At 45.8% G+C, this 27,068-nt stretch overlaps 1 protein-coding gene across 5 annotated transcripts in view; it reads right to left on the bottom strand.

Moving 5' to 3' along the window:
* Nucleotides 1-27,068, bottom strand: part of TNRC6C (trinucleotide repeat containing adaptor 6C) — a 114,987-nt gene that overhangs the window by 39,331 nt on the left and 48,588 nt on the right. For all 5 annotated transcript variants that reach the window (XM_084749034.1, XM_084749030.1, XM_084749033.1 and 2 more), the window contains exons 4-6: nucleotides 22,495-22,821; nucleotides 12,086-14,683; nucleotides 2,101-2,307 (exon numbers count right to left, since the gene is read on the bottom strand). In XM_084749034.1, coding sequence (XP_084605160.1) covers nucleotides 2,101-2,307; nucleotides 12,086-14,683; nucleotides 22,495-22,821 — 3,132 coding nt within the window. The remainder of the gene's footprint in view (nucleotides 1-2,100; nucleotides 2,308-12,085; nucleotides 14,684-22,494; nucleotides 22,822-27,068) is intronic.

Below are 27,068 nucleotides of genomic sequence, written 5' to 3'. Positions count from 1 at the left end.
TCTCGTCTGGCCTCTGGCCTCTGGGGGCACTTGCATACAAGTGGCATACATTCAACATTAATATACACTCATGAAAACACACATACATCTTTTGTTTTTAAGATTTATTTATTTTGTATATGAGTGCTCTATGTGCATGTACACCTGCAGGCCAGAAGAGGGCATCATATCACATTACAGATGGCTGTGGGCCACCATTTAGTTGCTGGGAATTGAACTCAGGATCTCTGGAAGAGCAGACAGTGCTCTTAACCTCTGAGCCATCGCTCCAGCTTTTGGTTTTGTTGTTTCTAGACAGGGTTCCGTTTCTTTGGGTTGTCCTGGAACTTACTTTGTAGACCAAGAGGTCCTGGAACTCACACAGCTCCATCTTCCTCTGCTTCCAGAGTACTGGGAGTAAAGGCATGCACCACCATGCCCAGCTCATTTTTTTTTTTTTAAAGACAATTTGTGACTGAGGACAAAAGTTTAAAGTGATAGACTGCCTCAAAACACCTGCACCCCACATCCTGGCATCCATAATTTTCTTTTCCTCCAGCTTTTAAACAAAAATTAACAAGAATGGAGTAAGAATTTCCAGGCTCAGTCTGGTGGTTTTATATAGTGGTTTTAGGTGCTGTGTGGTGTCTTCTACCATGTTATATAGCACATCCAAAGGCTTTTACCAGATGCATTGCCATTCTCAGGAGATCCTGAGCCTCCAGAGCTGTAAGAAATAAACTTGTTTGTTTTTTAAAAACAGTGGGTTTTTTAGTCTGCCTAGAACTTGACTGTGATACAACCCAGGAGTGAAATGTGGAATTTTCTACTTGGGAGTGTCATGCTGATGTTCAAAAGTGTCAGATCTCAGAGCACTGTGGATGCTATAAAAAGGAATTTTCTGTGGGTTTTATTTTTTGAGACAGGACCTGAACACATAGCTATGGCTGGCCTGGAACTCACAGAGATCTTCCTGTGTTTGCCTCCCAAGGACTAAAGGTGTGTACCTCCATACCCCAGCACATAGGAACTTAATCAAAATACACGCTCTCTTCCTTTGAAAAAGGAATTTTAAAAAAGGTGTGATTTTGAAATCCTACATTTGAGTTCCAGGCCAGCCAACAGACTACACTGTGAGCAAGACTATCTCAACAAAACTAAATCCCTTTGTAGTCATGTGTCCAAAATGACAAATATTGTTTTACAGTCTTTGCTTAAAGTTTAAACATATTGACAAAAACATTCTAACTATAAATATTTAATTTTTGAAATTCAGTATGGGCAAGAACTCAGTGGTAGACTCCATACTTAGCACTAAGGTTTTTGTTTCAATCCCCAGCATCATCCTCCAAAAGCTAAATTTAAAAACAATTTTTAAACGAAGGGTATGCTAACCTGGGTTTTGGTGCATGCCTTTCATCCTCGCACTGAGGAGGCAGACAGGCAGATCTCTGACTCAAGGCCAGCCTGCTCTACAGAGTTCCAGGACACACATGGACACACGGCCGTCCCGCCCCTTACGCTATCTCACAGGGACGGACACAGACAGACAGACAGACAGACACACACACACACACACACACACACACACACACACACACGGACACACACCCTATCTCCAAAAAAAAAAGGAAACAAGAAAAAAGAAAAATAAAGTTATGTCCTAAAATTCAGTGATAAATACCCCTATAAGCAGAATACTCAAAATGATTTATTTTTATGTTCATGTGTGTGACACATATATGTTGTGTGTGTTAAAGGCACATAAATCTATGAATTCATGGCCCATGTGAGTGTGTATGAAGGGCAAACGAGTGCACCAGGTGTCGTCTTCTATCACTTTCCTCCTCATTCCCTTAAGGCGCGGTCTCCCAATCAAGCTAAAAGCTAGCCATTTTGGCTATGCGAGCTGGTGGGGAGCTCCCAGGATACACCTGTCTGTCCTGCAATGCCGAGTTTACAGCATGTGTAGCTATGCCTGGCTTCTTATGTAAGTGCTGGAGATTATTACTCAGGTCCTTACACTTGCACAGCAAATACTTTTACTCACTGATCTATGTCCCCAGCCCCATGAACCATTTTTTACCTGTCAGGTCCAGGCATGCACAAGGCTTGGCTTACCTGGTTTGCACAGGGCTGGAGCAGCAGCAGGAGCACTGGCTCTTCCAAATGGCACCACTGGCTCAGCAGGATGGTCCCATCCACTACTGGGAGGCTTCCCCCATGCTGCTGTGCCGTTGTCGACCAGGGCAGAAGGGGAAGATGGCTCTCCCCATGAGTTCTCAGCTTTGGAGTGAACACTGGGCATCTCTCCCCAGCCGGATGAAACTGGGAAGGGAGGAGAATGCAAGTGAAACCGAGAAGTCAAGTTGTGACTTCCCAGATCAACTCAAGACACTCATTACTGTGTACTGCCAAGGCACCTCTGCCTCTGCAGAAAGTGACAAGGACAGTCAGTGCCTGGTGTCTGCAAACTCCATAGAGTATACATTAGCTCAGAGAGACCAGAAGAGATGACAGCACAGGATACGGCCAGTTTTAAATTGTTTGGTCTCAACATGAGTATTATGTCAATTGTGAAAAGTGCTAAGTTTCTTACTAACGATAGTATGGAACTGGTCCCCATGGTACTCTTTATTCTAATAAAATGTAGTAACCCTTGATAAATGCTGATTAATGACTAAAGGACACACACACACACACACACACACACACACACACACACACACACACACGAGTCATTTTAAGTTAAAAGCTCTCTGCTGAGCAACAGTTTAAGCAAACTGTCAACAGTAACTGGTAAGTTATCCCAAACAGTTACTACTGGCAATTGCTAACAGTAATTACATGGAAAGCAGTAGCCAAAACTGGGAAGCAGTTTTACAAATTAAAAGTGCAATTAAATGAAAATTCTCACAGCTGATATGTTACTGTGACAATCAGCAGAAAAGTAATGAGTCACCAGCTGAGAGAGCAGTGATTCTCTTGACCTGGCATTCCTCCATGCCATGTCTTCAAAGGCCACAATACAAGAGACTAACAGAACAAGTAATTAAGTTAAAACTAGGAATAAACAGTCAGACCACAGTAATTAGTTAATCCATTTTTGTAGAGAAAACCCTACACCACACTTGTATGTAGCAAAGGATATGCCAGCTTCATATTTCAAAGCCTGCGGGTAAGTGGAAGCATACTTGCTGACTCGAAAACCAAGCAAACTCTTTTCCTAGGCTAAGCTGACCTCTGGTAAGACTCACAGAGACCTAGGGCCCAGCCTCCAGAAGAAATGTGATAAACTGAAACAGACGGAGTAATTCTGGTGCAAAGCCAGCACCTATAGACAATACTTTTAAACACACAGCATTAAATAATGTTCACTGCTTAAATGTTACTGTTAGAGCAATCATGACATCTTTTGGTAAAACAGTTGAATTGATCAGGCAGACCAAACTTTACTTACATTTAAAACATCGATATTAGTCGGGAGTGGTGACGCACGCCTTTAACCCCAGCACTCGGGAGGCAGAGGCAGGTGGATCACTGTGAATTCGAGGCTAGCCTGGACTACAAAGTGAGTCCAGGACAGCCAAGGCTACACAGAGAAACCCTGTCTCGGAAAAAAAAAATTATATTAAATGAAGACAATTATTCCTCAGGGGCTGGAGGGTGGAGCTTAGTGAAGAGCACACAGCACCCAGGAGACCTGTCCATTTCATCTGGAGCATCCCAAACTACCACCCACCCATCCAACAGAAACCCAGACAAACAGCCCCTCTAAAATTCCCAAATGCTATCTTTTTTTTGGCAAAACAGGTTTTTTTTTTCTTTTGTAAGTGTACACTTTTATAGGATTTCTGGAGACCGCACTGTATTTCCAACTGTGTTACCCATTTATTTTTAAATGAAGGCTCTGAAGTGGGAGCCTGTGTACGACGTTGACAAGCTTTCATGGTTAGGCACCCTTCCCACTTCTGCAGCAGGTCCACCAATCCCCACGGCCCTACAAATACAAGGAAGCAAAATCTCCCTACTCCCAGCTACAAAAAGTACAAATCATTCAAATCGCTTTTGTTAAAAACTATTGCAGTGTTGCTGAACTGGAAGTCCTCCGGCCGGTGACTGGAAGCTAACGTTAGAGTCAGCTTTTAAAACAGCATCACACTGATTCACCCTGAGTAGAGTAAATACGGTTCCTGGGATGGAGGTCTTGAAGCAAGAACACTGATGGCTAGCTTTTGCTACGCCACATGAGACACCACCCCCCCCCCCCCCCCGCAAGGCTTCTCTGTGTAACAGCCCTGGCTGTCCTGGACACCCTTTGTAGATCAGGCTGCCTCCAACTCAGAGATCTGCTTGCCTCTGCCTCCGAGTGCTGGGATTAAAGGCCTGCACCACCATTTAAGATCAACAGTCACTAACCTAGGTAGAAGTCAGGCTTTCCCAAGTTGCAGTGTGGTGAAAGTGAAACACGCTTTTCCATGATTAACTCATACAATCTCAGTCTTTATAAAACTTTATAAGACTGGTGCCTGAAAAGTAAGCTTTGGCTAGGTGCCACTGGACCCAAATGCAAACTCAAGCTTGCAGCTAGCCTCAGCTTTTCCTGAGCATAGCCTCCTGGTGAGCAGCAGGTGACCTAAGGAGTAAGTGCAGACAGCCAGCAGGATACAGGAGCACTTTTGAATAAGCTCCTCGGCAGAGCTCCTCCTTTGCTTAGACTTCAAGTCTCACAGGGAGCTAATGTTTTACTCTGGCACCACTATCTACAGGCTCCAGGAGAAATGTGACAAACTGAGACTTTAGTGTTGGACAACAATTCAATTTCCATGAGCCCATGAGGGTCACTGATCTTGCTTGGATCAGCTATATGCTGCCCTCCGCAAGCACCTTTCCCCAACACCAAAACCAATCAGAGCACTAAGGTAAAACTACAATACTCAGGGATAAAATATATAACAGCCAGAAACAGTGGTGGTGAATGCCTGTAATCCCAACACTGGAGGCTGAGGCAGGAGGATCTCTGCAGGTTCAAGGCCAGCCTATACTAAAACACAACACACACAATAAAACAAAACCAAGAAATCAAGAGACCCACCCCTCTACCAGCAAAACAAAACCTAGCCCATTCTAGGCCCCACAGCTGCACTTTGAGACCTAGCTATACTGAGGACCTATACCCTGAATAGTTAATATTTCTATTCACTGCTTCCTGTGTAACTGAAGCTAAGTAGCTGCCCTAGAACACCTATCTCCAAGTATACTAGAAAATCAGGCTGCCTGGCATTCATTAGAATCTGCTTTAACCCCTTAGAAACAAATAAACGCAGAGTCCTTCTGCCAAATAGCATCCTGGTTCCAAGATGATGTAAGAGGTTCAGGTTCTGCCAGACAGCTTGACTGATAAACAATCAGGTAATGTCACCAGGAGGAAACACTGTGAAGTGCCCTACAGTGCTGTGTGACTTGGCATCCTGTGTCAGTATGGCCTATGAGTGCTCCACAAGCAGTTGGGAATCTGATTAAAACGACAGGCACAGGGACATCTCTTCAGGCTATTACCACTGTTCTAACGCTGAAGTGGGGCTGGGGGGTCAGGTCCAAACTACAAAGACTCTAACAGACATGGGTTTTACTGAAACTCCCAGAAAATGAGTAAAATGTAAGAACAAGGCAAAACTATCTTGTAGTATTTACCCCTGTAAGACTAAATACACAAAATTATGTTAATAGGGAGGCCATATTTTTCTAAGACAGGGGAGAGTAATACTTTCCTGTTAATGACTAGCAATTTATAAAGCAATTTAAATCTAAACTCTGATATAAACAGAATTACATGAAACCAGGACAGGTCAATAGCAAAGCAGAATACCTACAAAATACTAAGTTTATCAACAGCAAAAATGTGGTCAACCACTAAAAATGACGAACAGCTTTTGTCTGAATGAAAGATCTCAGTAGAGCCATAACAAGCTCATGCTGTGAGCCTGTGCTTGTGCCCCAGACAGTTTGGCAGTTGCCGTGGCTGTCAGCTAGCAGTGTGTGAAGCCTGTTTGTTACTTCTCTGGGGTTAAAGAACAGTGTCACCTAACAAAGACATGGGCAGGTGGTACATACCTGTGATCCCAGCACTTAGGGAGGCAGAGGCAGGCAGATTGCTGTGGGATTGCTGTGATTCAAGGCCAGCCTGGTCTACAAAGTGAGTCCAGTATAGCCAAGGCTATTTACTACATAGAGAAACTCGTGCACACACACACACACACACACACACCAACCAAGCAAGACACAGGAGCTCATTACTTGTGATACTCAAGTGGCTTGCTTTAGGTCTGAGATTTGAATACCACAGGTAATGTGTGGCAAAGTGCAGCCAGCCACTCTGTCCCAGTGGGAGAAGAGAAATTGATATTGTAAGAAAAACACATGACACCATCACCTGCTATACCACACACTAAACTTGACAGTTTCTATACAGAGGCTGACCAGATAGGGGGAAAACAAACACACAAACATAATTCTTTGTTAATGGTATCTAAATTCACAGCAGCCTCTATGACACTGCTGTAAGAATATGTGGACTCTAGAAGTTGGAGGGGACCAGGGACTGGGAAGCAAATTCTGCATTTGGAAGGAGTCGTCATAATACTTTCCCTCTTTTATATTTGGTAGTCATGTGTGCTTTGATAAGATATAGTAATATTGTGAGCTCTTGTAATCCCAACACTGGAAAGACAGGAAGACCCAATCTAGACAAATCGATAAGCTCCAGGCTTATCACGGTCTCTCTTAGGTGTTCTTTAGGATCACCCCTGAGGCTGCCCGTCAGTCTCCATACTCAGGCACACACACATTTACATGCACCTGCACGCACACATGCACACATATAGTGGGACTACTCATCATGCTCTGACAGCCATGGTGGTACCCGCTCTTTTTTGAGACAGGGTTTCCCTGTGTAATTCTGGCTGTCCTGGAGCTTGCTATGTGGACCAGGTTGGCAACAAAGTTAGAGATTCTCCTGACTCTGCCTCCCAACCCTGGAATTAAAACCATAGGCCACAACCCTGAGATTGTGGTGGCTATTTTCAAAGATTTACTGATTTATTATGTACATAGTGTTCTGCCGGCATGTAATGCCCCCAGGCCAGAAGAGGGCATCTGACCTCATTATAGATGGTTGTGAGCGATCATGTGCTGTTGGGACTTGAACTCAGAACCTTTGGAAGAAACATAGCTGCTCTTAACCTCTGAGCCACCTTACAGCCCAATAGTGGCTATTTTTAAATACTAACTTTTCTCAGAGTACTTTCCATCTTTACCACACACAGATCAAAACATAGAGATTTAGTATTGGCCTCTCTTTTACTACATTGTGTCATTATTTTTTAAAATCAGATTTTTCCAGGTAGCTCTGGCTGGCCTTGAACTTACTACACATTCAGGTTGGCCTCAAGCTTCCGATCTTTCTGCCTTTTCCTCCTGAGGACTGAGATTAGAGGGATGTGCCGTTATACCACATACTCCATATATTGCATTTTAATTTTCAAATTCTTCCTCCTCTGGCTCTCTTAGACCTATGTAGATCAGGCTGGCTTTGAACTCACAGAAATCTACCAATCTCTGCCTCTTGAATGCTGGGATTAAAGGCATGCACCACCACGTCTGGCTATTTTTATTTTTCATCAATTACCTTTCTTCCTCCTTTTCTTCATTCTTTCACGTCCTTAAGATTTGAGTGCTGTGGAGCTGGAGAGATGGCTCAGTGGCTAAGAGGACTGTCTGCTCTTCTAGATGTCTTGAGTTTAATTCCCAGGAACCACATGGTGGTTCACAACCATCTATAATGGAATTTGATGCCCTCTTCTGTCATACATGCAAATAGAACACTCAAATAAATAAATAAATAAATATTTTAAAAAATTTGAGTGCTGTGCCGGGCGGTTGTGGCGCACGCCTTTAATCCCAGCACTAGGAGGCAGAGGCAGGAAGATCGCTGTGAGTTCGAGGCCAGCCTGGTCTGCAAAGCGAGTCCAGGACAGCCACGGCTACACAGAGAAACTCTGTCTGGAAACAACAACAAAAAACAACTAAAAAGATTTGAGTGCTTAGAAACAGTCATTTTATCAGTTAACAAAGAAAAAAAGGGGGGGCAAGTGGGACCTCAGGCACCTTACAATCGGTCTATAACTTCTTCTCCAATGCCTCTGGCCTTTGGGGGCACTAGCACTCATGTGAGCACATACCCACATGTAGACACACACCAACACATAATTAAACAAACTAGGGACCACACATTCAGATGGCTGAAGCAACAAACAGCTAGTTAATATTAACTGGGTTCAGCAGAAACTGGCCCAGAAATTTTTGCTAGTGTTCAAAGACCCAGTGCTGAGGCGATCTGGGCTGCGGCAAGAGTGTAAATAGGAACATAGCCCTTCATTCTGGAAGACACAGGATACCACTGTGTCTACCCTCCAGGCTTCTAGCAGACAGAACTAGTTTTTTCACTAAAAATGCTGATTCACAGGAAAAAAGATGGTCTAGCCAGGTATACTTGTGAGTCTGGGTATAATATGTAACTCACACCTTTCATTCAGAGATACAGACAGATCCATCCAGGATTCCTATGTGGCGAGCGATATTAGAAGGTGCAGTGAGCTGTGGAGTATGAAAACACCCCGGGGCAGACTGCAGGGTCGTGACATGTGAACGAGCACAGAATGGGCACTCCTAATGAAAACCCAGCAGCTGGTCAATTACCAGGTTTCATCATTCTCCATGGCATGGCCTCCCTCATGTCACATACAGACTTCACTTGCTTTGGCCCTCACTGGCCTATAGGCCCCACAGGGCAGGGCTTGGCTGTTTTGCTATCTTCTGTGACTCTAGCATGAGCAGAGGGACCTCTCTATTTGCATCCACACTCCTCTCTGCATGCCCCTTTCTATTGGCTTTTAAATGTGCTCAATTCTGCCACCTGGAGTGTTCTTTGTGGGGCTTGGGACTGAACCCAGCAATGCATTTGTTCACTGAGCTACAGCCCTAGCCTTAGTAATTTTTGTTGACCATAACTACTTATTCAGTTACTCTCCCACAGCTGTATCTTCAGCTTACTCTGTGCTGAGATCTCACCTTCCATAGCTTAGTGTCATCCCCTCCCAGCTGAACAACCTCTTGCCTCCTGTGCGCAGGAAATGTCAGCAAGAACAATATTTTACCTGTGTCTTGTCCCACTCTGAGCCACTTCTTTGCTTTCCCAGCCACTGTTCCTTTTAAGTCCCCCCCCCCCACCACCACCACCACATTTTAAGTGGCACTATCCCTCCAGGCTGCCTGTTTTTCTGTGTGGATTCCCATTGAACCAATCTTGGTCTTCTAGTCAGAACCACTGGCTACAATAAGTAAGCCAGTTTTCAAGCCCTGTGTGTTGGGGCCTCTTCTCAGGCGGCTTATCGCTGTAAGGACTTCTTTATGATGTCCAACCACTCAACAATTCCTACCTGTTCTTTCTATTTGTCCCTGTACACATCATGGAATGAGAGTGGAGAACACGGAGAGCATGCAACTGTTTCTGGTAACGGGACGGACCAAGGTTGCTGCTGATTGTCCATTCAGCTCTTGCTCAGGAGTCCGACCAAGTACCAGTGGCAGTCAGAGAACAACTGTGGGAGTTGGTTCTCTCTTTCCATTATGTAGGTCCCAGGGATCAAACTCATGTCAAGGCTTGGAGGCAAGAACCTTTTGCCTGTTGAGCCATCTTGAGGCCACTTAAGCCAGTCAACCAGCACTCAGGAGCTACTCTAATGGCCTCTGTAATCCTCTACCAAGGCACATGTGGAAGTGACACTCTCTTGTACACTGGGCTCAGGATGACCACGAAGAAATCTTAAAGATGCCTAGGTGGAAGACTTCTTCCTCTTGTCTTTTGTGGTACATTGAAACTCAGGGGGAAGCCTAGAGAGATGGGTCAGTCGGTAAAGTGGCTGCCATACAAACAAGAGCACTATAGTTTAGGCCTTCACATAATCCCAGGGCTCAGGAGCTGGAGAAGGAATCCAGGGAGCAAGCTGTCTAGGGGACTACTTGAACAGGTGAGCCTCAATATATAATAAGGCGGAACGTGACTGAAAAAGACACCTCCGACCTCTACAATAATATAAATGTACACCCACCCACTCACATGTCTACATACATATGAACACTCATATACACACAAGTATACTACACATATACCCCCAAAAGTCTCCAACAAACCCCCCCAAAAACTTTAACTGCCCCCCAAATCCCCAAACCCCACAAAGCAGGAAGGAAAAGCTAAAACCAGGAGCAGGCCTCTACACCTGGGACCTACTGACAGTCCTCAGGACAGAGTAGCTTTACCAAAAAGCAACCAGGCCTTAAGCCTGATCCGACAGGAAAATGCCACGGCTCAGAGTGCAGCTCTGGGATGAGGGGCTGCAGTCTCTGCTAACTGCACAGCATGGCACATACTTACAGCAAGCACATAGCTCGGGGTACAGCCTGCTGAAGTTCACAAGACCACTAAAAACACCAGAAATTTTAACTACAGGAAAGCACTGTAGCAAATGAGAAAAGCTGCTGCAGAATGGACAGACAGACAAAAGTAACCTCAGTCAGTTGCTCAAGTTCTGCAGTATTGTCTCAAGGACAGAAGAAACGAGGCTGACTCAGGGCCTGGCTGTCTAAGGAAGAAGACCGCAAGGCAAGGAAGTCAATCTGTGCCACAAGCTGGATGGACACTATTCCCTTCCTCACACAGGGAGCGCTGGGATTTGCTGAGAACAGTTCTCATGAGGCACTAGGGTGACTTCATGCCTGGAGCACAGCACTTTGTACCATGGACCAATATACCAGTTAGACATCTAGGGCTCCCGCTGCTTCTCCAGAGTGCACCTGCTCTACCTCTGTCACCCACTTTAACACTGGGCTCCCGTTCTCTCACAACTACTCAAGCTGTCTGTGGCTCTGGTTGAATTATCCTAGCATCTTCTTTTCCACCTTTTTTGTTTTTGTTTTGTTTTTCGAGACAGGGTTTCTCTGTGTAGCCTTGGCTGTCCTGGACTCATTCTGTAGACCAGGCTGGCCCGGAATTCACAGCAGTCTGTCTTCCTCTGTCTCCCAAGTGCTGGGATTACAGGCATGCACCAACACACCCGGCTTCTTTTCCACTTTTACAGGGCAGAAACTCCACACTTAAGTCTCAGTCTGATTTCACACCCACACCCACGCCCAGCACAATTTGTCTCTCAAATGAAATAAAAATATGACTTCTATAATGACTCTCATATTTTACAGACATTTTTTCTTTTTCAGTTTTAGGGTAGAACTTTAAAATTACCACTGAAGCAGCTTTGCTGCAGATTCATTAGATTAAATCAGTCTCTGGGACTGACAGCTCACCCCAAACAAGTGCCAAGGCGATTTAAGTCAGGGCTGAGAACTACTTGGCTTATCCAGTAATAATGACATCTTGCAAATGAACACACACTAACAAAAGGGGTCCCAGGCTTCCCTGAAGGGATGATGCTTCCTTCCCCCTAAATATCATCAGTGCTGGCCCTGTCATGCAGAAGTTACATGATGTTATGGGGCAGACCCAAACTATTTGCATAGAACAGGGCAGAAAAATGAGCTTGTACCTTACTGGGGAGATGACTGCAACCAAGAAAAACTTCCTCAACTGGGAAAAGGTCAAGTAAATGCACAGAACCACTAACAGGTGATTTAGGCAGACAGGAAGACTACAGCTGCATGGCAGAAAGACTTCAAAATTGCTCCTATAAAAGAATGTCAACTGCCCAAGTGTCCCGTAACTGACAAGGAACCCAGATAAGCAGAGTATAGCACAGTAAAATATAAGTTCAAAGCAAAACTAGCCTGTGGCTGTTAGACGATGGAAAGGACCAAACTGGTGGGAGCATACCCAGCATTTCTTTTCCCTGAGAAACTGCTAGAGAATTTTGCTTTGTTCCTTCCCTTGGAAAACAGCTATACTACTTAGTGATTTGCTAAGAGAGGGTCAGTCCAAGGAATCACACATACACACAGAGTACACGCCAGTGGTATGACCAGAGGGCCCCCAGCATACCTGGCCCAAGCAGTGGCGACCGATTCAGCTGAGTGCCAGCCTGGTGTGAAGGCGGCGTCTCGGCCCGGTGTGCAGTGCTGCTCGAGGTGGGGGTCGTGGGGGTGGCAGGGGTTGTGGTACTGCTCTGGATGACTGGATTGTTTCTGTCCCACATGTTTACAGTTTTATTGTTGTAGGTGCTTGGGTCCCCCCAAGCTGAGGTACCGTCATCAATTTCCATTTTGCGTCGGATGGAGGGTGGGGAAGGCTCCTCCCAGCCAGTCGCCTCACTGTCCTTCTGCCTGACTGGCAGTGGCCCCCCAATCCACCCTGTCCCTGTTTGCTTAACAGAAGCAGCTCCTCCCCAGTTACTCACATTGTTGTCTTGGGGCTTGTGAGCCCAGTTCTGCTGGGGACCAGGCTTGAGAGACTCCCCCCAGTTTGTACCTGGATTCACCTTAGCATTTGTGCCACTGCCCCAGCCACTGGTCCCACATCTTGTGGCATCATTCCAACCAGACCCTGACCTATTACCATCAGCATCCCATCCAGATCCATTTTTCTTCCCATCCCCTAGATGTCCAAGGGCAGATGATGAATCTGCCCAGTCTCCTGCTCCTGTGCTCCAGGCTGGGTTTGCTCTTTGTCCATCTCCCCAGTTTTGGGATTTGGGTTTCTGAGGCTCACCCCAGGTGGGTGATTTGTCCTCCTGGTTTACGGTCCCACTCCAAGCATGGCCACTCTTGGTGGCAGCAGCATTGTTAACAGCAGTAGAGCTTATAGAGTCCCCCCAAACTCCTGGGCCACTTGGCGCTTTGTTGTTGCTGTCTCCCCAGCTTGTGTTTGCTGGCACGGTGGCAGGTGGTGAGCTGACCCACCCCGATACTGAAGAGGTATTTGTACTGTTCATGATGGACCCATCACTCTTCCCCCCTGAGTTTGAAGGCTGAGTAGCTGCACTACCCCAGGCCTCTGTCCCATTGTCATTTTTCCTTTCAGACCTAGGGGACTCTTCAAATTCCCAGGCAGTGTTTTGCTTTACAGGAGTCTGTCCCCAACCAGTATTAGACAGAACTCTTGGGTCAAGATCGTTCCTTGGCAACTGGATGTGCCCTGGGTCTATAACCCCTTTGTCTCGTCTCCTGCCCTCTCCTGCTCCTTCCCTCCCAGTGCTTCCTTCATTGTGACTGCCAGACCCGTCGCTGCTTCCTTCACTTGCTGTAGTTCCAGAAGATGCGGCTTTGGCCCATGAGTTCATGTGTTCACTGCCAGGCTGCAAGGCAGGTGTCTGGCTGGCAGCACTGGGACTGTCCCACCCTGTTGATCCTTTCCCATTGATGTCACTACTGGAATGCTGGTTTGGGGGCTTCCCCCAGTCCCCATTCACACCATTAGAAGAACTTCGGTTGGGGTGGCCCCAAGCTCCTGAATGGATGTTACTAATGCCACTGTTGCCACTACCCCTTCCCCAGGCAAGGATGCCAGGACCTGTAGGAGGCCCTGAGTCCCAGGCATTCCCTCCATTCCCTTCCTTTTGCACAGCACTGCTGGATCCATTCTGTTTAGCACTTAATGCTGAGTTCACAGTGTCTCCATTCCCCTGACTGAACCCAGAGTTGTTATTTCCTGTGGCTGGGTTACCAGGGGACAGTCCCCACACGGAACTGCCCATTCCTTCCCCACCACTCCCACTGCCTTGAGAGACTGATGATCCGTTAGCACCAGGAAGGCCTTGCAGGTGGGGCGGGATGATGGCCCCCATACCAACAGCCATGCCCCAGTTTGGCAGTCCATTTGTCTGCATTGCATTGATAGGGTTTGGTGAAGAGTTCATGGGGTTAGTGTTATTTGGTCCATCAGTGTTAAGGTTCTGAGGTTGTACGCTGAAAGACACATTCTGAGAAGCGGATGTCTGTGGTTCTGTGCTCTCTTGGGGCAGCAAGTTTCCCCAGGCACCTAGGGTGCCCACTGGGTTCCCATTCTGGCTGCCCATATTCTGACCTATGGCACTGACTGGACTGCAAATACTGGAAGGGTTGCCTGTTGCCACAGTTCCTTCATGCCCAAGTACAGGCCAGGCAGCTGGGTTGGCATTAGGATTAAGGTTGAGATTAATGCCCGCATTGGAGTTGGAAGCACCCCAACAATTTTGACTTCTCCCATCTCCAATCATGTTGTCCATTTTTCCATCTCCACCACCAACAGAGCAGTGAGCCAGGCCAGAGCTGGAGCCCGTGGCTACACCCCACACCCTGGCCATGCCTCCACTCCCACTGGCTCCCCCTGCCCCAAGGGCACTCTGAGTAGAAGGACTTTGGATGAGTGCGCCATTGGTGCCATTATTGCCATTTGTCTTCGTGGGGTGTCCTGGGAAGCTGCCCTGGGCGCTCCCTGTAGCCATGCTACTGTTCTCTGAGCCACAGTTGGAGGCAGAGTCAGTGTCTGTAGGACATTCTGAGGCAGAGTCAGTCTCTGTTACTGGGATGGACGGCCACACCTCCTGGTCAGTCCTGTCTATTATCGCTTTATCCCAGCTGCAGTTGGCATCACTTCTGTAAGAGGGCTGCTGTCCCCAGTGGGGATCTTCATAATGATCTGCCAATCCACTGTGACCAAGATCTGAGAAAAGAAGAAATAGAACTCAGAATTAGATTCTCCTCCCATTGCCAACAAATCAATGAAGAACTAGTTTTGGGAGGAAAACTAGCTTTTTATCTCAAGTTCTCAATTCTGAATGGCGAATTCTAAGATACAGCCTTAAAGGGGCTGTGGGTGTTGCTCAGTGTTACTTGCCTAGCGCAGGTAAATTCCCGGGTTTCATCTAGCACTATAAGAAAAACTCCAAACAAACAAATAAACCCCATAGAACTCTGCATGTTTTCTTAACAGCTATATTGATGACATCATGCTGCTTGGACTACGTATACAGCAGGTAGCAACCAAAATTCAAGAACCTTCTATCTCGGTGAGAGTCTTAGGAATCTAATAGTGTAGGGGCATGCAGAGATATTTCTTCTAAGTGAAGGATAAGTTATTCCACCTGGCCCCTCCCACCACCAAGAAAGAAGCACAAAATTTATCAGGCCTGTTTGGATTCTAGAAACAACACATTCCTCACTTGGATGTGTTACTCTGGCCCATATACTAAGTGACCTGGAAAGCTGCTAGCTTTGAGGGTTGCCTGCACAGGAGAAGACTTTTTCTTTTTCTTTTTTGCGTTTTTTCAAGACGGGGTTTCTCTTGTAGACCAGGCTGGCCTTGGACTCACAGCGATCCGCCTACCTCTGCTTCCCAAGTGCTGGGATTAAAGGAGTGTGCCACCATGCCCGACTTGGAGAAGACTTTTCAACATGTCCAGGCTGCTGTGAAGGCTGCTCTACACTTGGACCATATGATCCATCAGACCTGATGGTACCTGAGGTGTCAGTGGCAGACAGGGATGCTGTTTGGAGCCTTTGGCAGGCCCCTATATGTGAATCACAGAAGAGACATTTGGGATTTTGGAGCAATGCTCTACCCTCAGCTGCAGACAACTATTCTCCCTTTGAAAGACAGCTCTTGGCCTGCTATTGGGCCTTAGTGGAAACTGAACATTTGACAGTGGGCCACTAAGTTACCATGCAACTTGAACTGCCCGTAAGGAGCTGGGTATTATCTGACCTACCAAGTCATAAAGGAGACGTGTACAGCAGCAATCCACTATCAAATGGAAGACAACCCTGAGCCCCAGATATGACAACATTATCCAGTGTTACCAGGAGCAGCCTGGTGGCCGGTTGATTACATTGGAACACTTCTTCTGTGGAAAGGGCAACACTTTGTCCTAACCAGAGAAGATACTTACTCTGCTTACAGACTTGCCTGTCCTGCATGCAATGCTTCTGTCAAAACAACTGTCCGTGAACTTGCAGAGTGCCTCCCCCATCATCATGCCATTCCACACAGTATTGCTTCTGACCAAGGAATTATTTCATAGCCAGAGAGTGCAACAGGGGACCATGATCATGGAACCCACTGGTCTCACCATGTCCCCCACGGTCCTGAAGCAGCTGGCCTGATAGACACAGAATGACCTTTCGAAGACACAGTCACAGTGCCCATTAGGTGGTAGCAGCCCGAGGGCTGGGGCAGCGCTCTCCAGGTGGTACATGCTCTGAATCAGTGTCCAATATCTCCTACCGTTTTTCCCAGAGCCAGGCTCCACACGTTTAGAAATCAAGGGTGGTAAAGGGAACAGTCCCACTCACTATCACTAGCCATCCGCTAGAAAATGTTGCTTCTTGTTCCCACGGCCTTAAGTTCTGCTCGTCTAGAAGTTTTTGGTTCCAGAGATGGGGGTGCTTCTGCCAGGAGCCCTACAAACATTCCAATCAACTGGAAGTTCAAATGTCCCCCTGGCCACTTTGGGATTCTGATGCCCTTAAGTCAACAGGCTAAGAAAGGAATAACAGTGTCATGAGGATTTACTGATCCAGATTACTAAGGAGAAACCGAATTGCTTCTCTACAGTGGAGGTAAGGAAGATTATGTCTGGAGTTCAGAAGACCCTTTAAGGCGTTTCCTGGTGCTACCATGTTCTACAACAGCCTAATGCAGGCAGGATAACAAAGGACACAGACACTTCAGGAATCGAGGTATGGGTTTTCTCTTTCAGGAAAGGAACCACGACCTGCTGATGTGCTTGCTGAGGGGAGAAGAAATGCAGAATGGGAAGTGGAGGAAGGTAGTTATAAACAGTCACATAGGCTACGTGAGCAGCTGCAAAAACAAGAATTATAGCTGAGAAATGTCTCTGTCATATTCTGTTAAGAATGTGTTTCTTCTCCTCAATTTCTTAATGTACTAAAACAGCAATTAAAATAATATCAGTGGTCATCATATTTAAGTTTTGAGATACTAAAAGAATGTCCTTCAAGGGACATTGCTACCTCTTCTAAAATTCCACATGTGTTTGTGGTTCTATGAGGGATAGTTTATTATGGCAGGTGTAATTATGACCTAGTTAAATACATAATGCATTTGTGATCATATGTGGGATAGTTGTATCAAGGTAGGCATAATTATGACTGGACTGTTGTTTTCATCTGGAAATTAAGTATGACATGAGATATGACTGTGTCAAGGGGTGTGCTTGTGACGGCTGTTCTTGGTTGTTAACATAGTGCCCATGGACTTAACTACAATCCAAGCAGGTGAGCACACCTGTGAGGGATTTTTTTCTTAATTAAATCATTTGAAATGTGAAGAATCACTTTTAGTCTGGGTTCTTTCAAGGTGGGAATATCCACCTTCAACCTGGGCTGCTTCTGGGTGTAGCCTACATAAAGGAGATTGGAGAAGTTAGTTTGCTCTCTCTGCTTGCTCATCCATCCCTTCCCTGGCACTGGAGCTTCCTTCTTTAGGCTTCTGCTGTGTACAGCAGGCCAGCTGAGACATCCAGCCTGTGGACCCTCCACTGGCAGACAGCCAATGCTGCATTTGGTTCCAATATATCCCACATAATAATTTCATTCTGTAAGTTCTGTGCTTCTCGAGAACCCTGACTAGCACGCTCTCCTAATTTTGATGGAGCTCACGGAGAGTCAAGGCCACGTGAAGAACTATCACAATCACTGGAAAGAACACACTGTGGCCAATATCAACCTTTGGAAACAGAGCTTTATTGCCTAACATAAAAGTAACATAGCTGGGAGTGGTGGGGCATGCCTGGAATCTCATCATCTGGGTCCTCAGGCCATTTCAGGTTGTCCTGCGCAGCACAAGGACACACATACACATACACATAGACACAGACACACACACCACACACACTGTGTGTGTGTGTGTGTGTCGTGTGTGTGTTACCTATGTAGGTATTTTGCCTGCGTGTGCATCACCTGTGTCTATGGAGGTGTCTGGTCCTCTCAAAGTGGAATTATGGAGAGCTGCGACCGGCCGTGTGGGTGCTGCGGGGCTCATAACTCCAGTCTTGTGCAGCAAGAACAAGTGCTCTTGAGCACGGAGTCATCTCTCCAGTTACACACAGAGTATGCATCAGGTCTCAGAGCTGACAAGTGAGAATCTTCACATCTTTCAGACATCGCACACTTAATAGTACTCTGAAGAATTTCCATACCTGCCAGCTTAAGTGAGTCTCAAAAACAAATTTTGTCCATTTTGCACATAGAGAAAGGTAAAGGAGGTGGTGGGGTGACTAGCTAAAGTCGGGGACTCCTAAGTAGTGAGGAACTGAGGAACCAAAACATGTGCTTCAAAACAAGATTCTCCTCCTAGCTACCACACATCAACACAATTCCCCTAATTTAAAAAAAAAAGCCAGGCGATGGTGGCACACGCCTCTAATCCCAGCACGTGGGAGGCAGAGGCAGGTGGATCGCCTTGAGTTCGAGGCCAGCCTGGTCTACAAAGTGAGTCCAGGACAGCCAAGGCTACACAGAGAAACCCTGTCTCAAAAAACCAAAACCAAACCAAACAAAAACAAAAACAAACAAAAAAGCAAAGATAAATGAGATTCAAGTGTAATGCTAAATTCTCACTGGTTCTTCTGATTAAATGGCTTATATGTTCTACAAATAGGAGTCTCTATAGAAATCTAAGCAATATAACTATCTTAAATGACTAAATAAAACAGGATTAAGTAACAGCAGGAAGGGCAAAGCTTCCCTTTTGATTTTTAAGTACCCAAATGTTATCATATGAGGATAGAATTCTCCCAAAAGCTACAGTAGGCCAAGTTTAATTGGGTATCAAATCACTCATCTAGGAGAGTGAGGACAGTGTGTTGAATGCTTTAATTGGCACACTGACAGTAAAGCATTTGTTCTTTATCACCACAGGTTTTTTTCTTTTTTTAACTGAAATTACAAAGGTAATAAACCACAAATTGTAGAAAGCAGTAGCTGGTGGTTTCAATAGTTGATCATGTGTGCATGTTCCTTAGCATTTACTAAGAGCACAGATTCCTTGCTACCTGGTTTTCGGGGACAGGGTAAATAAATACCATGGTTGTCTTCAGCTCTTGAGAGCTTCCCTATGTAAAATGTTTACGTCATGTAAAAATCTAAGGAAGAAAGTACTTTCTGTTCTAAAGTCCATGATGGAGGGGCAGAATCTCTTACGTCTCATCTATCAGCTGCTACAAGCCCAAGCAAGCCATAATGTTCAACAGAGCAGGGATTTGCTGTAAACAGTAACATGTTTAAAAACAATCTGTTACTATGTTTCTGTTCAAGAGCTTGCTTCTCAAGGTTGACAAGATGAAGAGACCATAAGGAAATGATGCAGAGAGGGTGTGCCTGCCTGGAGCCACTGGTAGCAGGGTCCGAGTGCACGGACATAGTTCTGCTTAGTGCAGCCCTGCAGCCAAGAGCTGCCACACACACTCCAGCTGAAGAGAAGCAGCCACTGCAGGCTCAGGGTCTGTTCTGTCACTCTTGCTTTAGGGCTGAGGAAATACCTGTAGACAGTGTAGCCCATCTCCCAGGAGCTGCAGCATCTTGCAGAGTAGCCTCTGGCACTTGGGCTCTTGACTGAAACATTGTCAGCCACCTCTTGTGCAGCTGCATGCTTGCTCCTGGCGTGGCTCAAGCTGCCCACAGGCACCAACCATGCCAGCCTGGAGTAGACCTGAAGCTGCTTTGCTATACCTTTCCAGCAGGGGTAGAGGCATCCACGGGCAACTCCTTTAAGCTTTGATGATCTAGTCATAGCTAACACTAAGCCATCTTCCTTTTTAAATTCTGTAATTGTCAAAGACATTTTTCTTCAGTACTGAGTGACAATCAGTACCACAGCTGCCACCCCCTATTTTTTTGAAAGCTAGTCAAAAGAATAAAGACATGTTCCCTATTGGGTAAATACAAATAATCTGGTATTTCCCCACCCACCTTTGCTTTACAGTGCTCCATGCCCTCCTCTATACGACCCTTCCCCACCTGCAGACCAGCACTGTAATACTCTATGCAAAGTCCACATGTAAACTGGCACGAGCCCAACTTCTTAACCACTTTCCTGCCTCAATCCAAAAAGGGTCTAAGAAGCACATACTAGTCAGAGCTTCTGTTTAAAATGTACAAAGCAGACACGATACATTGTTCTACTTAAGGCAGAAGGAAAAAAATGTTTAAAAAATTTTAAAGAAAAAAGTTATAGGTGGCACATGCCTTTAATCCCAGCACTTGGGGGTCAGAGTGGATCTCTGAGTTCGAGGCCAGCCTGGTTTACTAGAGTGAATTCCAGGACAGCAATACAGAGAAATCCTGTCTTTTTTTTAAAGATTTATTTATTTATTAGGTATACAGTGTTCTGCCTGCATGTACACCTGCATGCCAGAGGAGGGCACCAGATCTCGTTGTAGATGGTTGTGAGCCATCATGTGGTTGCTGGGAACTGAACTCAGGACCTTTGGAAGAGCAGCCAGTGCTCTTAACCTCTGAGCCATCTCTCCAGCCCCACAAGAAACCCTGTCTTAGAAAAAAAAAAGTTCTCAAGTGCTTCAAGCTGAAGTTATCCTTATCCTTGCAAAACCAGTCTGTAGAGAAAACAACACGACAGAGTGTGCTTTTGCAGAAGCACGGCACTGTGTGGGCCCACCTGCCCAGGTAAGTGTGTGTGGCCCACACTGTCAGTTTCGCCTGCTTGCTTTATGCCCATGGCTCTGGCGAAGGCTGCAGGAGGTCTCCTTTTGGTTGCTTGCTGAGCACTCTGAGGGCCTTTCCAGGCTCTGTCACTTATGTGAGAGGCAGAAGGAGGAGGAGAGAAAGAAAGAGGAACTAAGTTTTGAGGCAAGTAGAAAACTTATTATTCCTTTGGAACACACTGGAATGTACTAACACAATTTAACCTATGTTTGGTTTTAGTAAATCATTTGACCTAGGAAAAGGAGAAGCCCTACATATTCAGCTCTAGGAGGAAGGCTGGAACTCTAAGACACAGTATGTTATATACTAGTCACAGAGGTGAGAGAGCACAACTGCACCGTGAGACACTGAGAGTTAAGAAACCTGCTTCAGAGATGGTCTGTGCTCTAGACACCTCAAGTCTCAGTCTCTTGCTACACAACTGTCTTTCCCATTTGTTGACTGCCTGTTACAGGCAAGAAGATGCGGAGTGTGAAACTGAAGCTAGTCTTCTGAACCAACCAGAGGAAGGAGGAACCTGGACATCTGACAGTAGTCAAGATGCTGTGTGTGTGTGTGTGTGTGTGTGTGTGTGTGTGTGTGTGTGTGTAAAAGTGACTTGGCTCAAGTTTCACAACAGCTGTGGTCTGGAAGGGTGGTTTGGCCTGGCTCTGCCACAGCTGCTCACCTACTCTTGTGGTTATTCTGTAACACTATGGTGTTCTAGCAGTGCCCACTGAGGACAACTCAACTTCTGTGGAATAGTATTTGAGTTAGAAAGGAAAGGGAATAGATTCTGGAGACTTCAGTAGTGGGAGAGCAGACCTCTCCGTTCAGATGAGGAATCAAGCACTAGTTGGTGGCACAACCAGCACTGCTAGGTTGTGAGCCACAGTAGAGACTTCCACTCTACTAAGTCAGTGGTAAAACAGGAAGTCTCACACTCCATAGCTACTCTCAACTTGGCTGAGAGACAAGTCTCTAATACACTCATCAGGAGAAGATTCAAGTCACACAGCCCAGCTTTGCACTGCAGACTGGCACATTCTAGCTCCAAAAGAAGTGACAGAGACAGGCACAAGGGATCTTTGAATAGAGAGACAGTGAGGGTAACCCTTCGCATAGACTGCTAGCGAAAACTAAGCACTAAGCACCACTCTGAGGTGGCCAGGACAGCAAGCAGACCTTGGACAGGACAGTGTGCCCAGACATAGCTGTGGTGGCAGAAAACCTGAGTCTGCACATTAGGAATGTGCAGGCATCTGAGGGGCTGCTGAGTCAGCGAAGTGATAAAAAGATCCAGCTGGCAGCACTGACAGACACTGCTGGCGAAGAGAGATGGTGTAAAATGGAGGTGTTTGTTTGGAAGTCAAGAGACAATTTCTCATTTATACGCATTATACAGACTGATTCAATTTTCAGATTTTTTTTAATCCATAAAGTGAGTTATAGTCTACAATGTGTGTGTGTGTGTGTGTGTGTGTGTGTGTGTGTGTGTGTGTGTGTGTGTGTGTGTGTGTTTTGTATGGTGATCAGGCAAGTATCTAGATATGTTCCCTGCCCAGTTTGTATGTGTGAATTTATGTATCTATATATTTTTGAAGACTATGGTGCAAAGGCTTCTGTCAAATTCTAGGACACAAAAGATTCTCTCACCTCAGACTAAGTAGTAGGGACATAAGCTCATGGAAAGAAAGCCTCAGGGTTGGGGGAGCAGTGCAATAGCCAAGCTCCTGCCTAGCAAGTACAAGGCCCTGGTCCTATCCCTAACACTGCAGAAGGAAAAAAGTCCCATTTTTCATGGGCTCTTACCTGGTTGGAGTTTGCTGGGATGCTGCTGTGGCCCAGCTCCAAGGACGGGAGGAGGGCTGGCCCCTGCAGACCCAGCAGCCTGTGCTGGGCTCACACTGGTCAGAGTCCCTGTAGGTAATGGCTGGCCTCTCTTTAACAGCTGCTTCTGTTCTTGCTGGCGAAATCGTGGCGGCACCTCCCGAGGCAAGTAACGGGATGCAGCTGGCTGCTGGCCACAGGCAGATGCACGTTTGCCATTGCTGCTGCTAGAGAGAGTGCTGGTGGAAGTACTGGTACTGGTACCGGCAGGTTGGGGCTGGCTTGAACAGGTCTTAGTAAGTTCTGGCACTGAAAAGACCCAAAGGAAAAAAAATTACCCAAAGCTTCAGTAACATCTTAAAACTTAAATAAAACGAACATAGCTCCTGGGGAGGCACTGCTTTTGTTTAGTGCATATATACGCTGACCACCCAAGCCAATGAAGCATGAGCATCTATGCGACTTCTGATGGCAACAATATGGTCCTTTGCATCTTAGGTTATGGCAATGATAGGGTGAGCACCTTTGGGTCTCAGAGTTGGCATTTATGGAGACCATACCTGCAACACTCCTGGGCTCTGCCACAGTGTTGTGGACAAGGATCTGCTTTACAACACTAACAAGTATGTCAGTGCAAAAGACAATTTGTGTCAGGTGTAAAAGATCTGGCCTTCAATACTCAGACCCACCTTTATCTTGAATGGGAATCATTATCCAAAAATATATAGAGGGAAAGCTTCTATCTGGTTAATTTGTGAATGTCTTTCCTTTTATGGATGAATTAAAGCTTTGCACAAATGAGTTAAACAACTCCAGGTATCTTATTTTTTATGTGCTTAAGTGTTCTGACTGCACATGCAGCATGTGCCTGGTGCCCATGGAGGCCAGCAGAGAGCACCAGGTCCCCGGGAAGTAGAGTTACAGATGGCGGCGTGCTGCTGTGCGGATGCTGAGAATGGAACCCGGGCCCTTTGGGTCCTTTGGAGGAATGGCAGCGTGCCTGCCTGGTGAGACAGCCCTCTAGCCATGTCCAGCATCTCTCTTAGGTACAAGTAAATCCTTCTGAGTTACAACTACTGTATGATAACATCACTTTTCTCCTTTCCTTTTGTTAGCAGCCCCATCAGCCTGAGTTTTGGTCTTCTAGCATGGAGTCTGTTGTATATCAGGTAACCATTATGCTGTCAGTGACCTCAGGACTTTTTTCTTCACTGTGCCTATCGAGAAAGCCACTGAACCCTCTCTCTACAGTGACTCAGAGGGGAAACCCTTTCTGCCTTCAGTGCTTCTCAGGACCCCATGTGCTCCTGCATCAGCAATCCGTCTGAGGATGGGTCTCACGCCCACGATCCTACTGCACGGCCAGCCTGCCTCAGCCTCACCCCACAAGATAAATCTCACTTTACTCTGCAGAAAAAGTGAAAGCAATTAGATAAAAACTTGGTGAGCTGCTGCCACTACAGAACCATGAGCAACACACTGTTCTTTGTGCTACTCATCTGTTAACTCTCATCTAAGAATAAGACTGTATGACAATATCACACATTAGCGCTGTTTGTCCTCTTAGTGTCCTGGGTGTACTTGGTGGGTCTCAGGACCAGTGGCTGGGAAAGAAGATGGGTACCTTCATGTCCCACGAATTCTCTATCCATGACTCTCCAGAGCAGAAACAAAGACCTAAAGATTGGCTCTTAGATTAACCTGTTTTATAGATGTTTATATCTTTTCTTGCTTTAATACAGCATACACCATTATTTCAAAAGAAAAGCATTTAAAAACCAGAGAGATGACTAAGCTAATGACAACGCAGCCACTGGATCAGAACTAGAAGCCATGCATTTAACTACAGGTCCAGGTGTCTTCTATTATATCACTACTGTTTTTACAGAAGACCACGAGACAGGAAGATGGCTCATCAGGTACAGTACTTGCCATATAAATCTGGTGGTGTGAGCTCAATTCCTGGAGCCCATGTAAATATGGAAGCCAAGAACTGATGCCACAAATTGTTCTCTGACCTCCACATGTGGCTATGAAATGCACATCTTCCGGTCCCATACAATAATATCAACTAACTCACTAACTAACTAGACAAAAGGACAAATTCAAGATTTTTGTTTTGTTTTGTTAAATCCATTACAGAAAAATAAATTCACATTAAGAAGCAAATGCTGTAATTTAGTCACTTTATTTTCAGTCTAAGCCATCAAAATCTAAGACATATAAATACAGAATATTCAGTTCTCCCATGTTGCCTGTCTGGCATACTAGGTGTGTCTGATATCTGGGAAGCCTCCCTTCCCCTTGATAACTGCTACTGGGAGAGAATAAAGACTGCCAGAAACTCAGAGAATGCCTCTCAGTTTTAAAGGACAGAGAACACTCATGGTCTCCTAAGTCAAACAGTTCCCAACCAGCCCATTGAAGGAGAAGTTTGCTGTTTACTGGTACAGGAACAGAAACTATTTTGTTATTGTTAGAGTCCTCCAGGAAAAGACTGCAGCCAAGCATCCCCATGTCCCCTACACATATTACTTCAAAGCACAAAAGTGATTTTAAATAAATATGAAAGCCAAAAACTCCCAATCTCCTTTGCTGCGAAGATCTTGTTCATCACCACAGAATGAAAGGGAGAGGTGATGCTTTTAATAGAGAAAGCCCCGGGGGGGGGGGGGGGAACACACACATTAGGGGGCTTCTCTTCCTTCTATCCCAGTAGTGTGTTCTAGGCACAAGAGAGCCACACTCACCAGGCTGGTCAGGAGGAACTTCTCATCTCTTACTGCTCTTGGGTCTTTCACACTAACAGACTCCAAATTTTTGTTCTCAATCATGCTCTGGGCTAATCAAGAGTGGGCACCCACACTCACACAGCCTCCTCTTTGAAGCAAACACAATTTCATTGCTGCTGCCAGCCCTGAGTCCAGGCTTTATCATCAGCTGACAGCCACTTGGAAGTCATTTCCCTTCCAAAGGAAGATATCCAAGAATGGAGCAACAAACCCCTGGGGTTTCTTTCTGTAGGAGAACACTGAAGCACACACAGCCTACGGTTTCTCATCCAACTAAACCAACGACTGGGGAAAGAAATGTAACCATACAAGGCTTCTGCATGCTAAATGTACTAGCTGAGATGCACTGTGCATCTAAGACAGATTATCCTCAAGACCAGGTGTGCTGGCATGAGCCTACAGCCTCAGCACCTGGAAAGTGAAGGCAGAATGGTGAAGAAGTCAAAGTAATCTCAGCTGCATAGCAAGTTGAAGGGTAGCCCAAACTACGTAAGACCATGTCTCAAACAAAACAAAACAAAACACAAAGCCCAGGTTGATTCCACACTCCTGGGTGATCCTCTGCTTCAGCACCTATGTAGCTATAGGCATATGTAACTATTGTGAGCTAAATTTCTTCTCTCCTCTGTCTCTCCTTCCCTTTTCTCTTCTCTCTCCTCTTATTCTCTTCCTCCTGAGGATCAAACCCAGGGCCTCACACACACTAAACACGCACTCCACCACTGAGATGCACTCTCAGCCCTTTGCATTATTTTTCTTTTGGACAGTACCGAACCAGAAGATGGCAACATGCTCCTTAAAAAGAAAAGTCTGAGTAAGTTTCTCAGAAATATATTATACTTAAAAATTTGTTTTCTATCAGGCATGGTGGCATACACCTTTAATCCCAGGACTTGGGAGGCAGAGGCATGCGGATCACTGTGAGTTCGAGGCCAGCCTGGTCTACAAAGCAAGTCCAGGACAGCCAAGGCTAACACAGAGAGACCCTGTCTGGAAAAGCAAACAAACAAACAAACAACATAAAGACTCTGTTTTCTTAAAGGTTGAAACTGAAAGGTCACAGGTTGTTTCAGGTGACAGGTTTCTCTTACAACTCTGTACTCCATACTGATGTACTAGCATATTGTCGCTTGCATGGAAAAGTATCATTTAGTCTATCATTTAGTATATGCTACACTAACGAAAAGACTAGGGGTCCTGAAGAGTAATGTGAACATGCTCTTGTCTACGTGTTTATTTTCACAGAATGTTTTCAGCTGCTTAAAGTGTTAACATCTTGGGCTGCTCATTTGAGACCCTAAGAAAAAGGAGAACCAGCGAGGCAGTGAGGTAGCCAGCCAACGATCCTGAGCAGGGCCAGCTGCTCCAGAGGAGCTGCTAAAGCTTCTGACTTAAGGCAGTGTGTTTTAGCTCTCTGCTTTTTACATATCTAAAGTTCTAGTTCTATTCCTGCCCTAATACATAGGCTGTAAAGACCACCCTGCCACTCTCTTCTTCAGACAAACATATCTAGAGCCACATCACAAAAGAACAATTACATTCTTTCTGCAAGCTGAAAATTTTAGTTCCACGACCTAATACACAGCTCATGTTTTCTTAAGTGAGGGCGACACCTGCTGGCATAAAGTAGGTACTTCTAAGAAAGCAACAATTTCTGAAAACTTTCCAGAAGTGATTTTGTTTTCCCTCGAGGACTTCGGCAGATAACCCCTCAGCGTCTGAGCCCACAGCACTGAGTGCTCCACAGATCAGGCTGCAGAAGAT

Source organism: Acomys minous (assembly GCF_964271855.1).
Source record: "Acomys minous genome assembly, chromosome: 12".
In the NCBI taxonomy this organism is placed as follows: Eukaryota; Metazoa; Chordata; class Mammalia; order Rodentia; family Muridae; genus Acomys; species Acomys minous.
Note: the sequence above shows the minus strand (reverse complement) of the source record. Positions and strands in the feature narration are given on the sequence as shown.